This window comes from Echinops telfairi, unplaced genomic scaffold, assembly GCF_000313985.2.
Source record: "Echinops telfairi isolate 266 unplaced genomic scaffold, ASM31398v2 ScPeMD7_7469;HRSCAF=8507_1, whole genome shotgun sequence".
NCBI lineage: Eukaryota > Metazoa > Chordata > Mammalia > Afrosoricida > Tenrecidae > Echinops > Echinops telfairi.
The window spans coordinates 19199587-19213363 of NW_022111373.1; the positions used below are offsets into that span (position 1 = coordinate 19199587).

Below are 13777 nucleotides of genomic sequence, written 5' to 3' on the forward strand. Positions count from 1 at the left end.
CGTCCCTGGACCTGGAGAGCCCTGGCCAGCTCCAATCGCCCGCGCGGTGGGCGCTGATGGAGGAGTTTAAGGGACAGGCTGCCCCCTCCTCTTCCTGTGTCTAGGAAGTGTCACCCTTCCTGGGGAGGTGCGGTCTTAGATTTCAGGCGCTGGCAGGCTGGCCCTGGCAAAAGCCTCCCCCGGAGGGCCCAGATCTGCCCTAGGGATCACTTCTTTACAGCTTCCTACACGCGGTCATCCCGTTCTTGTAAAACCGTACTTGCCGCCGTTGAGAAAGTCATCGGAGCGTGCAGGAGGCCAGGAGAGCTTGGGAGAGGATAACTTGGTGCCCTTGATCACCACTTCTAGAAAATCCACCTGCAGTAGTGCCTTGGACTCAGGTCGGGAGGTGTGGAGGAAGGAGGAGGGGGAGCAGAGGAAAGTGGTCTCAGCCATTAGTCAGTCCGTGTTTGCCAGTGGACAAGGTGCTGTTGAGCCGAAGGGATGTCTGCATCTTCGATTGCACCCCATTCTGACAGCAGCACAGCGGGGTGGGTAGGGAGAGGCTTCCGAAGGGAGTGGGGGGTTCCGTGGTTTTTCATTTCTCAAAACTTTTTACTGTGGATTAGGTGAAGGTTTGCAGAGTGATCATCAGTTTTACATTCAACAATTCAAACATACTTGCTTCATCTCATACACTGTCATCTTAATCTAAGGTCACCTGCGCTGTTTTCTCCCAGCGTCTCCTGTGTGTCTTCTTCCTCCTCTCCTAACCCTTGGAATCTTGACCATTGCTAAGTGCTGCCCTTATGATCTCCTGTGGTCTATTTTTTTTAACCACATGGTGGGTTCATTTGCAGACCTGAAGAGTGACCCTGGCTCATAGTGTCCTTGTCTGAACTGCACACCTGGTTTCTATGACTTTGATTTTGTTGCACCTGTTCTCCTCACTCTTTCCAGGACCTTGTAATGTGATCCTCTTCAGAGCAATTGATAGTGGTAGCTGGGCACCATCTAGTTCTTTGGGTCTCAGAGTTGGGGAGACTGATGCCTGTGTGCGCCATTAGTCCATTGAACTACTTGTTTCCATATATCTGTTGGTTTTCCTCACTCTTTCCTCCGCAAGGACGGGCAGTGGTAGCATTCTTGTCTTCTTTGGGGGAGATCTGCTTTGATTCCTAGTCAGTGCACCAACGTGTGTGTGTGTGTGTGTGTATGTATCACACAGTTGCTAATTGAAGTTTAGTTTTGTGGCAATGCTGAACAGGTTTCATCAGAGGTGGGGTTGGGTCTTCCAGACTAAGTCAAGCTCGGAAGAAAGGCCTGGTGACCTACTTCCAAAAATCAGCCAATGGAAACCCTATGGTCAGATACCTTCTGAGTTTTCAGGAAGCCAACTCTAAGGCAGCTACCTACAGTAAGAAGGAGGAGGTTCCACCCAACTGCTGAAGGTACAAAAGCAGGAGTGACGAGAGGGCGGAGATGAATATTGCCTAGTATTTTGAGAAGCATTGATTTGACTCCCAGTCCCTTGGTCTTCTTTCTAGCTTTGGGAAACGAATGGCTAAACACGTTCACAGAACTGAATTAGATGTTATTTGGGTCTCAGGAGGGAGGAATGAACAAGTTGCACATGGCCTGTGCTTCTACAGCAAATGGTCTATTGTGAAAGGCAAAACAAGTCATGGAGGCTAGCCACCTATCTATTGTGGGAGCCAAGAAATGATTGCAGATGTTTCTGTGATGAAGGAAACACGCACCAGTACCGACAGGCAGAGGAGCCCAGGTGGTTTACTGGATTCAATAGGCGGGCAGTTCTCTGTGAACCCACCAGTGCTCCAAGGGAGAAAGAGGAGGCTGCCTGCTCCCAGAAAGGTTTCATATTTGGAAACCGCACAGAGCAGTTCTACTCTGTCCTATAGCGTTGCTATAAATTGCCATTGCCTCGATGGCAGCAGTTGGGTAGGTGGGTTGAAAATGACAGAAATCACTGAGAGGACATGAAAGACAGCATGGCAAAGATTTAGGAGGCAAAGGGAGCCCCTGATGCAAAGGCCTCCAGACTGGAAAGCAGTCACTGTGTTCAGAAAACGGTGACAGGACTGGGGTCACTTCTGCATGGGGCTGAGAAAGGAGGGTGGCTGGACTTGAGGGTGAAGGAGCAAGCAGTAAGATCATGCAGGGAAATGGAGTTTGAGACCCTGGTGAGGCGTGCTGGAAACCTTCTCAGGGCAGCTGGACCTGCTGCATGACAGGATCCCATATGCAGACACTTTTCAAAACCACTGTGGTCACCCAGTGGGGGCATTCAGGGCTACGTACGCAAGAGAGTCCAGTTGATAGTAGCTTGGCTTAGGACAGGGAATGTGGAAACGGGAGCAGGTGATGGACTTGAACTACATTTTGGAGGTAGACTGAGGACTATTTAGATAGGTAGTGAAGGAAACAGAGTAGGGTTGACAGGTAAAATACAGGATCCTCAGTGAAATGTGAATGCAAAATGAACAATGACATTTTTAAATTGGAAATATCTGGGGACAAACTTCACCTGGAAAACATTTTTAAAAATTCAGCAGCAACTCACCCCTGGGTAATTAAATCATAATGATGACACTTTTTCTGGTGATTCTAGTGTGCAGCCTGGTGGCTTGTCTGCGAACCCTTAGAAGAGCGAGCTGAGAGGGGAGGAAGCTGAGGGCAGCCCTGACGGCTGGCTGAGGAACAGGGCGGGCACTGTCCCTTCGGCAGGGTTTACTGGTGCTCTACCCTCCCCCCACCCCCCGCCAAATTTATCAAAATCTAATTGTGTATGCCAGCCTTCTACATATTTGACTGTGTTGAATTACTTTCTCAGCAAACTCTCTTAAACAACTGCATTGGAAAATGAAGGCATTAACAATTATTTCTCTGAAAACAGAAAAGTAAATTAAACAGGCCACAGCTCTTGTGTCTTGTTTGCCCCAGCAGAGCCCTCTCTGCTACCCCTGATTCCACTTAATAATACGGATCTGTAAATAAGAGAAACACGAGGTGCTGTGTTCTCAGAAGGACCCTTGTGTGGCACTAAACCACTTATCCCACTGCAGGGGCAACCTGGCTGCTTCCTGCTGGAGCCATAGAGGATAAGGTGGGGGTTCTGGCTCATTAGACTCAAATCCGGGAACTGGCGGGAGAAGCCCCGTGTTTCCCTGCAAAATGCCAGATGCAGGGTCAGGCACTGAGAAGGTACAGAACAGCCCTGCCACCTCTCCAGCTGGATTCAGGCAGCATGGTGTGCAAGCACTACACAGAGGATGTAATGTCTACGGCTCAGCTGCCCCTTCTGTGAATAGGAACAGAAGTAATTTCCACCTTATGTGGTAAAGCAGGGAAGGTGCTGTGAAAGTGGCATAGGGAGGGCACATCTGACCTCTGACTTTCCTATCACCAAGAGGAGGCAGAGGTCAGATATGCTACACTCCTTTCTTCCTTTACCCTATTCTGACACCAAGCCTTCCTCCTACAGCACTCCACTGCTCTACTGAGCTCAGGAATCCATTGCCATGGCCACATAGAACTCACAGAGTACTCATGGTTAAGGGCAATTATTAGGGAAATTAACAGTTTATCTGGAGTCAGGATCAGCCAACGGTAAGGATACAGTCATTGGTCCATAGCAACACCTCAGCCAGCAGCCAAGCCTCTTTCCTGTCCTTAGCCTTTCAACCAGGTAGTCCCTTGGCCTTTGTCCCCATAGGCCAGGAAGTCAGCCTGCTGCTCTGCCTCCCAGCCTCATAGTCTCGGTGCTGCTCCTCTGTTCTGTCTCACGGTCGTCTTGCTTCGGCCTCCTGTCTGCTTGGCTCTTTAGTTTTGTCCCTTGATCTCTGTGCCATGCGTAGTGGAGAAACTCCCTCCAACATGCAATTATAGCCACAGGCATAGAGACCAGAAATTATAACACATAACAGATTGAGGCTAGAAGGACCATATAGTAATGGACTACATCTCAGATGCCGAGTCCCTATTTTAAGAGGTCCAGTTCCTCGTGTTGTGTTGTTGTATTTTCTACTGTGATAGCCCAGCCCTGAAGGAACTTATTATCTTTGTTTTATAGATGTGGAACTGAAGCTCAGAATTTAATGATTTTGCCCAATGTCCGATAGACAGTAAGAGTGGGGCTAGGTGTGGAAACAGCTTCCTTGATATCACAGCTTGTGTGCTCATTGGCTTCCTAGTTACTTTGGAAGTAACTAGGATTAACTCTGGAAGCAGAATTAACTCTGTAAGGTTTGGATCATGCTTTGCAAATGCCTCTTTCCTCTTCTCCCTACTTCTCCCACCTCTAGGGTCCCATACTTTCCAAATGCCTTTCAAGGGCAACCCAGAAAGAGAAAAAAAACAAAAAAACAAAGTGTAGGTGTCAGCTTCCATGCCCCCACCCCCTGCCAAAGTGCACCATGAAATCTAAATACCACCTCTCCCTGGAAGCCCACCCCACACTTTATCAGTCCTTGTCTTCTTATCAACAGGCACCTTGGTGGCGGAATGGTTATGCATTTGGCTGCTAACTGCAAGGTCAGCGTTGGAAGCCTCCAGCCTTTGGAAAAATGTGTGTGTTGTTATTAGGAGCCGTCCGTTTGATTCTGACTCAGTAATTCCAAGTGACACTTGTTAGGTGCTGTTCAATCTATCCCGACTCCTAGTGACGCTGTGTATAGCAAATTGAAACACTGCTTGGTCCTGCACATCCTCACACTCTTCAGGAGGCTTGAGCCTATTTTTGTAGCCACTATGTCAATCCATCTCATTGAGGTGCTTCCTCTTTGGAGCCGACCCTCGCCTTTTCCCTGTCTGATATCCTCCAGGGACAAATCTCTCCTGCTCACATGTCCAAAGTCCATGAGATCAAGTCCAGTCATCCCCCTTCCAGGGGACATGATGGCTGTGCTCTTTCCAAGAGGGATGTGTTCCTTCTTCTGCTTGTCCCAGCCATGTTTGCTCTTCTTCCTCAAGACCACAATTCAAAGGCATCAGCTCTCTAGTCTTCCCTGTGTCCTGCCCAGCTTTTACATGCCTACAAGGTGATTGAAAATAGCGTGGTTTGGGTCGTGGGTGCCTTCATCCTCCAAGAGACATTTTTGTTTTTTCAATGTTTTAGAGAGATCTTTTGCAAAAGTTTTGCCCAACGCAATATTTTTTATTTCTTAAGTGCTACTCCCACAGGTACCGACTGTGGATCCAAGTACAATGAAACCCTTGACAATGTCAATCTCTTCATTTCATGATACGCTGATTGGTCCTGTTGTGAGGCTTCCTGTTTTCTTTAGGTTGAGCTGTAATCCCGACTGAGCGCTGTAGTCAGTGATCTTCATCAGGAAGTGCTTCCAATCCTCTTGACTTCCAGAAGCAAGGATGTGTCACACAACAGCTTAGGAATGAGCCTTCCTCCAATCCTGATGCCACGTCCTTCTTCATCGAGTCCAGCTTCTCTGATAATTTGGTCAGCATAGAGAGCAATGAAGTGCGGTCAGAGGCTGTAAGCCTGACACACACTTTCCCAGATTGGACACTCTGCAGTATCCCTTGTTTCTGTTCTAGGAACTTCCCTTCGGTCCACAAACAGGTTCTATTCTACATGAGTACAACGAAGTGTTCTGGAATTCCTTGTCATTGCAATGTTAGCCACAACTTATTATAGTTCACACAGTTAATGCCTTGGCACCGTCAATAAAACACAGATTAACGTCTTTCTAGTATTCTCTGCTTTCAGCCAAGATCCGACCTCAGCAAGATTGTCCCTTGTGGTAAGTCCTCTTCGCAGCCTGGCTTGTTCGGGTTCTGGGGTGGTTTGCCTCAGTTCTTGTTCCTCAGCGCTGAAGGCATTCACGTGGCAGAAGCACTTTTGTAAGTCCAAGTAAGTTTTGTGAGGGTGAGTTTCAGGTATGACAGTCTCAGAAAGTACACCCTACCTCTGGAAAGCGTGCAAGGCAAGAATTTGCGACTGAAGACGGCCACTTCCGGGAGTGCGGAATGCCCCCGTGAACGGAGTGCTGGCCCAGGAGCGTGGAGCAAGAGGGAGACCCAATGGCCCTTGGCCTGCTTCTACCCCTCCCACTACTTGAGGGGTGTGCCTGAGGCTTTTGGCACTCCCAGTTCTGGGGCCCCTGTGATGTAAAGTTGCTGGTGCCTCCTGGGTAGGTGCCAGGTTGGTCTCCACCTGGACCGAGGTAGCCTGGGTCTGAACGTGCTCAGTTTTGGATTCTCCACCTACTGTCGAACATGTGCCTGATTTCTTTGCAACCCCTTTTAGCGTGGCCTGGCCAGTTAATTTTTGTGTAGGGTCGACCTTTGATGGAGACAACCCCCTTTCTCCCCAGTCTTCTTACCGGTCCGCTTGAAATTCTGCCAGTTCCCTGGCAGTGTACTCCTGCCATCATTTTTTAAATTGCCTGGTGGAAAATTTTGCTTGCATGTGGTATTAATGATATGGTTTGATAATTTCCACATTTCATTGGATCACCTTTTTTGGTAGATCTCTTCCAATCAGTTGGCCAACTAGCAGTCTTCCATATTTCTTGGCCTAGGCACACAACCAGTGCAGTGCTGCAGCCCTAGAACGGAACATCTCTGTTGGGATCCTGACAATCCCTGGAACTTTGTTTTTGCTTGATGCTTTCAGTGGAGCTCAGACTTCTTTCAGTACCATTTTTTCTTTAAAATCACATTCTAATTCCTGAAAATGTTGAGTGTCGACCAATGCTGTTGGGTAGAGAGGCTCTTCGTATTCCTCCTATCTTCCCCGCCCCCCTCTCTTTTTCCTGATGCTTCTTCCTGTGTCATTTGATATTTTGCCCATCAAACCTTTGAGCCATACAATTTGAGACTATTTTTTCTTCAGTCCTTTTAGCTTGGGCATGCCAACCATGTTGTTCCCGTTTGGTGCCCCAGCTCCAGGTGTCTGCCCATCTCACTGCGCTGCTCGGTGTGTGTGCCCTTACGTGAAAGGAAAGCGCCCCGTTTCTCTTCATGTTCTCATGCGGCTCTTGATACGACTCCCTTTGTCTTTTAAAACCGCACAGGCTTCCTTTGCCCTTCTCTAAGTACATGCCGGGAAGACTTTCCTAAGGTCCCCTACGGTGTTTCTCTCCTGTGTCCCTGACGGTCCAGGAGCGCTGCCCCAGGACTCTCTGTTGTTGAATTGACGCCAACACCGCGTCTCTGTGGCACTAGCTCCGCACTGACCAAGCTTTGTTGAGCCACTTGGGAGTTCTCTACTGGCTTGCCTCAGCTCAAGGGCAAGGTCCTTTATACAGTTTGGAAAGCTCTACTATATAAATAGTAATAAGAGTGGTGCTGCTTTGACCATGTAATGATGCCACATGGAATCCTAAACATCCCCCATCCCTCTGACAGACACACTCAGGTATTGGCAGGAGCTCTTGTCTTGAGCTGAAGCTTGACAGTCTTTACTTAGTGATTTTTCTAAACCGTAAGACTCCTTTTTTCTTTGACAATCCTTCTTAGATGTTTTAAGGCCATCTCTTGAATGTCTTCCCCCCCCTCTCACTCCTTCACACCGTCAATTGGTTCATATAATCTCAGCTCTCTAATAGAAAGCCCTCTGACTCCGTGGCCTTTTCAAGCATCCGGTCTCAGAATCGTCTTAGCAGTGATTCGTGAAATGAAATGTGCGTAATGCTTTCTCAAAATGAAACCGTTTAAAACAAAAAGTCCAAAGAGAACTTTGATGTAAGCGACTCACACTCGCTTCTTGGATGCCCGTTCTTCCCCCTTTTGCTGTTGTTCTACGGCACTGTGGCCGAGGAAGAACAAAGTCTTTAACGGTGGGAACCTGACAATTGAACTCAGTGTCTCGGTTTCCCGGGGAGATGATTGTGTCAGGCCCTGAACGTAATGTTTATTGTGTGATAGGGACGGGGACCTGGTGCTTTGGGAGTGAGTGGCAGGCCCTTTAAAGGACTGCTGTACTTTCATCATCTGCTGTGGTACCCTTGGCAGCAGACATCTATTGAGAACTCACTGGAAACTGGGCCCAATTTACTCCAAGTTACAATAAATCAATGTGGACTCTCAGTCAACTGTTCTCCTCACTATTTTTGTTCTCCATCCGAGACAAGAGGCATTGCCTTTTAAAAGAGCGACACTTCATCCAAAAGCCTGGGAAACTGGAGTTAGCAGCAGTGTTTGGGGCATTTGGGGAGGAGTGAGCGTCTTGAAGATCTTATTGGCTGACTCTGACAGTATTGACTCAGACATTGAACCTAATGTCTTGCCCAGCACCTGGTCTATGGATGCTCAATAAATATTCGATGAGTGAGGATTGGTGAGTGAAATGCACTTACCAACATTATATCTGGGCTTCTTCAATTCGTATCACGTTCCTTCACACCTGTGCTATAAAATACTGGTGGGCAAGGCTTTTGTGTCTGGTTCAAGTCTTAGATTTTAATTTGTAGTGAATCTTTTCCGCGTTTCCAGGGCGTGTAACCTTTGACCCTTTCAACCACATGCAGGTCTTCTTTGATGTCAGGATTGGGGACAAAGATGTTGGCAGAATTGTCATTGGCCTGTTTGGAAAAGTGGTACCCAAAACTGTGAAAAATTTTATTGCTTTGGCAACAGGAGAGGTAGGTCTCAGTTTATTTCCTTTAATTACTCTCAGAACAGCCTCTTCCTTATTTTAATCCTAGTATAAACATATCTTCTGGAAAAGCAGTCTTACGTTAATAGATGAGAAGAAGTGGTGACATTCTAACCGATTTTACTTATTCTCCTATAAAGTGTGTATTTGTAAAAACTTAGGCTTCTCAAAATCTCTTTCTCTTTCTTTTTTACTTATTCACTTTCATACCTTACTTTCATGGGTTATGACCTCCTCTTCAGTTCCTTCCATGGTTTATTATTTTTATGACTGGTCAGCTAATAGTTAATTTCCATGAGTAGGTCATTGCTGGGACCTAATCAGACTTTATAGGTATTTTGTTTAATGTTCTCACTTTGTTGTTTCCAGATAAACACTGGGCCTTATCTTCCAGGGTGGGTTATATCTACTTGTGTATTCAATTGAAAAAAATCTCTTTAGAAAGGCTATGGCTATAAGGGAAGCAGATTTCATCGTGTCATCAAAGATTTCATGATTCAAGGAGGAGACTTCACCGCGGGAGATGGCACTGGCGGTAACCATTCCTCTTGCCTTTCTCCTTTCCCCGCTTTCCAACTTGAACCTCAGATGAAGTCACTAGGTCAACCCAGATGGAATTTCCAGAGTGAAGGAACAAAGTCGTGAAGACAATTGAACTAATTATTGAAGGAGGAGAGAGGTTTGCAGAGAACACCCTCCAGAATGGGATTGGAGTGTCCAGAATTATATCCCATGAGAAATTATGCCTGGAAGGGCCAATGACTTGACGACCACCCATGGGCTCGCTGAGGTGTTAAGACTGCTCCTGCTCACACTGCTGTTTTATAGGGAATCGTGTTCTGCTCCACTGGCTGCTGTGCCAGGTCCCCGACACACCCCTCCCTTTGGCGCCTCTGCTCAAGTTTGGGTCCTTGGGGGTTCTCGGGCCTCATCACCCTCTGTGTCCTGAAGTCACTGTTTCTAATGACAGTCAGGCTAGACCGTTGATTTTAGTGTGCAGGCAGGAAAGAGTACCAGCTTCAGTCAGGAAGTCAGAAGTTCAAATTCTGCTCGGGTATTTTCTTTACTGTAGCCTGTGCTCCTGTTGCCAAATGAGACCGAGAATGCCTACAAATAGCCAAGGGTGTATAAGAAATGCTTGCCGTACCCTGGCTGGGTGCTGAGGTTGGACCGGTCTACCACACCTGACTGGTCAGCACGTCACCAGAACACACCTCCAAGACAATGGTCTAGATGCAAGGACAGAGTCTGAGCCACTAGGATAGGACAGGTCAGCTAGCTTTACGATATCGTGCTGCCCTTCCCATTTCGGAGTAAAATCATTGACCCGTGTGGTCAGTGTTTGGCCCTTGATAGGACAGAGGGAATCCTGTCACCAGTGGCTATAGATAAGCTTTGTTGTTGTTTTTGTTTCTGACCCCAGTGCCCTACTTCATTAAGGAGTTAATATACCCTCTCTCTAGTACTTTATTTTTGCCCATCTTTTCCCGTCCCCGCATCCTGCATGGTTGTGCTAACAGAGTCCATAAAACCTATGCTCCCCTGTGAAGAGTCTGCTTTCCTTTGGCCTCTGTTGACTCTCTTCCTTTTCTCTGGTCTTTTCCAGGCGTTAGCATCTATGGGGAGACATTTCCAGATGAGAACTTCAAGCTGAAGCACTATGGCATTGGGTGGGTCAGCATGGCCAACGCAGGGCCCGACACCAATGGCTCTCAGTTCTTTATCACCTTGACCAAGACCTCCTGGTTGGATGGCAAACATGTGGTATTTGGAAAAGTCCTTGATGGCATGGTACCTAAATATATTTATTTGAATAATCTTTATTTTCATCTTAACATGAAATCCATTGTGATACTCTTGCCTCTTCAAAGGTGAATAAGATGCATTATGGTATGGTAAATTATGTATGGGGTTGGGGCTTCAAAACATCTGCGGAAAAATCCCAAGATCTTTTCATTCCATTTTTTCCATGAACTTTTTGAAGCCCCTTGACGTGTGTGAATGTCTGCAGTCTTTCCTTGTTTTGGTTAAGAGTGCTGTCTCACTGTTTGATGGAAGGAAAAGCCCCGTTTCCTGTGGCGAAATCCAGCCAGAGTCTCATGATTCAGTCCATGCTTAAGTCACGGTTAAAGACATCTGCTCTCCATAGTAATGTTTAGCGGCTCTGCTCTGCTCGCTTAGCCTCTGAAATGGCATCTCTCAAGTCTGCCCAGCCCAATTCGGGTCTGTGCTTGACTCCCTCACCCTCTCAAATGTAATTTTGCTTTGTTTTCATGACTTAATCCTCCTTCCCTCATCTAAACATAAACCAATTCACTATTTACAATTGCTCATAAACTTGTACTTGCTATTTTGATTCAATTCAGCAAAAAGTCAGGAACCGAGTGGGCAGATTCAGAACCTCACTTACAAGGCAAGCTGAACTTTTAAAGACAGAATTCTCTTTAGCAAGTGGGATCAGAGATATGGCAAACACTTATCACTTAGTATCTCTTATATCCTATCACAATAAAAATACACCTAGCTTTCATGAGTCTTTATTGTCCTCAGAAGAATCTATTTCTAAACAGTCACAAATGCCGGTGCTCCTTAGGCCCTTCTTGAACTTGGCTTTTAGAATGCATTCGAGATGGACATGCAGGTGTTGCCTCACTTGGATCCTGACTCATTGGGCATAACCAAGGTTTAAATTGTTTGAATGCAAATGAATGCATTTATTCATCTATTAAATGAGCATTTTGAGTACAACACCATGCTATACTCTTGGAAAAATCTAGAGTTCAAGTGTTTGTTTTGTTTTTCTCCTTCTGGTCATGGTTTTATGTCTTCTCATCCTTTAGTTCATATATCTTACGGTCCTACCTGTAGCAGTTTCCTTGGGCCCAGTGGTACGCCTCCGGGGAGTACTGCGGCCTGGTTTTAAGGAGCAGTCCCTCCTGTCCTTTGAGAAACTGTAGACTTTTTCTCCAGAAAAAAATAAAATGAGACTACGCAAAAAAGTGTGTGTGTGTGTGTGTGAGAGAGAGAGAGAGAGTTTTTCAAGCTACAAGGAATTTGAAGAATCCCTCCCCTTGATCTTCCAAAGATTCTCGGGGCTGCTTTTGACACTACAGTTGTCTGGGCCTCATTTCACACACAACAAATCAGAGCCTTTAGACATGGGCCCGTGAAGATGCAATTTTAAGAAGTACAAGTTCTTCCAGTGTATAGCCATTGCTTTAGGTAGAGCACACACAACCTATGTAGAAATATACATTATTGTTATAACACTTGTGCTTTGTTCTAAATTAATCTGAGTTCAGCCACCATTTGAGTTAATTAGATGACTAATGAAAGCTATAAACATTCTCTCCAAAATAAATAAGTGTACACATGACAATACCTGTCCAAGGTACTTAGATGCTTTGTTGCTATTTGTCTCATGTTTCTTTGGAAAACCCATGTAAACCCTACTTTTTTAGCCCTTCACTATGATACAAAATATGTTTCTAAAATCCCCCAAGCCAAAGAGAAAATGGCCTTAACTCTCCATAGGTTTGGGGCTATATTAGTATGATAATCATCTTCTAGGTTAATGGCTTGGATTAACTTTTAAATGGGCAAATCATTTTATTATGCCTACACCTATTATACAGGAATAGTGCTTACTGGCACTGTCCAGTAAGCAGTGGGCTGCTAACTGCAACTTTGACAGTTGAAGCCCACCAGCTGCTCCTCCGGAGAAAGGTGAGGTTGTCTGCTCCCATAAGGTTTTCCAGCTTTGGAATCCCCATGCAGTGTCACTATGAGTTGGAAGTGGCTCAATGGCAGTGGGTTTGCTTTTGAGGGTTTGGTACCACTCATAGGCTGGAGCTGAAATGGACCCCAGTCCCACAGTAAGTGCTACCACAGAGCTGTAGCAGGTGAGCAGAAGGGCAGGAATGAGGACAAGGTAGGGCAAGAATGAAGGAAATGGTCCAAAATTTATTGTGGTGATGATTTTACAATTCTTCTGAACTACTGAATGATGTGCCAATATAGCTGTTTTAAGTTTTTCCAGCATGTCAATTTCTTATAAAAAAGAATCAAAGGAGTATAGCTACATGTTCCCTAAGTAGCAAGAAATGAGGGGAATTTCATTCTACTCTATATACATTCTCTGAACATTGTAAGTTTCTCTCCATTAGCTTGCACCGTTTTTGTAAGCTTAAGAAAGCTTCTGCACTGCCTGCACTTTGTGGTTTAATGTGGATTTTATCGTCTAATTGCTGTGGTCACTGGTCAGAGTTGAACCATGCCAAGTGTCTACTCTTTTCTTCCCAGACCGTGGTCCACTCTGTAGAACTTCAAGCAACTGATGGGCATGACCGTCCACTCACTGACTGCTGGATCGTCAACAGTGGCAAGATAGATGTGAAAACTCCCTTTGTGGTTGAAGTCGACAACTGGTGACAGAACTGATGAAGAAAACAACAAAACACACAGAATCGCACCCCACTGGCTGTGCCAGCGGATCTTTCGGTTCTTCAGCACCGCTTCCTTGTTGTTTCCACTTGCTTTTAATTTTCTATCCCACCTCACAGGAAAGGTCCAAGAAGCAACCACTGAAAGCTGGTCTTGCTTGAACTTTATTAAATTACTTATTCGGACACTTTGCATTTCCAGGACATAACTTGTCCTCTAATGGTGCTATATATTTTTTTAAAGCAGAACTCTTGTGTTGATGCTTTCTAAGAACTTAAAATCATTATTTGATTGAATTCATTGTGATTCATTTATTCGGTTGTTAGGAAGATTTGTCTGGAAAAGATTGAGGATGTGAAGTTTATTACTTTGTATCCCAACAATTTCTGTAACGCTAGAAGGAATTGATTTGTATAATCTGATGTCATCGGAGTTTTTTACCTGCTAGAAGGTGCTTTAGTGCTCTCTGTAGTAAATACTTTTTCTATGCATCAACTGTTTTTTGCAAGCCTTTCTATTTCCTTATTTTTTTCACATTTTATTGTGATGAGAGTGAAAGGGTGCCGAGTAAATGCACACACGTTTTCTTTCTTTCTTTTTTAAAATCATTTTATTGGGGGCTTGTACAACTCATCACAATCCATCCATCCATCCATTGTGTCAAGCACATTTGTACACTTGTTGTCCTCATCATTCTACTTGCTTTCTTCTTGA

The 13777-nt window shown here is 45.5% G+C and overlaps 1 protein-coding gene across 1 annotated transcript in view; it reads left to right on the forward strand.

The window, feature by feature from the left end:
• Positions 1-13558, forward strand: part of PPIC (peptidylprolyl isomerase C) — a 14147-nt gene extending 589 nt beyond the window's left edge. Inside the window, exons 2-5 of the mRNA XM_004696579.2 lie at positions 8493-8606; positions 9062-9155; positions 10227-10411; positions 12923-13558. Coding sequence (XP_004696636.1) covers positions 8493-8606; positions 9062-9155; positions 10227-10411; positions 12923-13051 — 522 coding nt within the window. The 3' untranslated portion in view covers positions 13052-13558. The remainder of the gene's footprint in view (positions 1-8492; positions 8607-9061; positions 9156-10226; positions 10412-12922) is intronic.
• Positions 13559-13777: the final 219 nt, after the last annotated feature.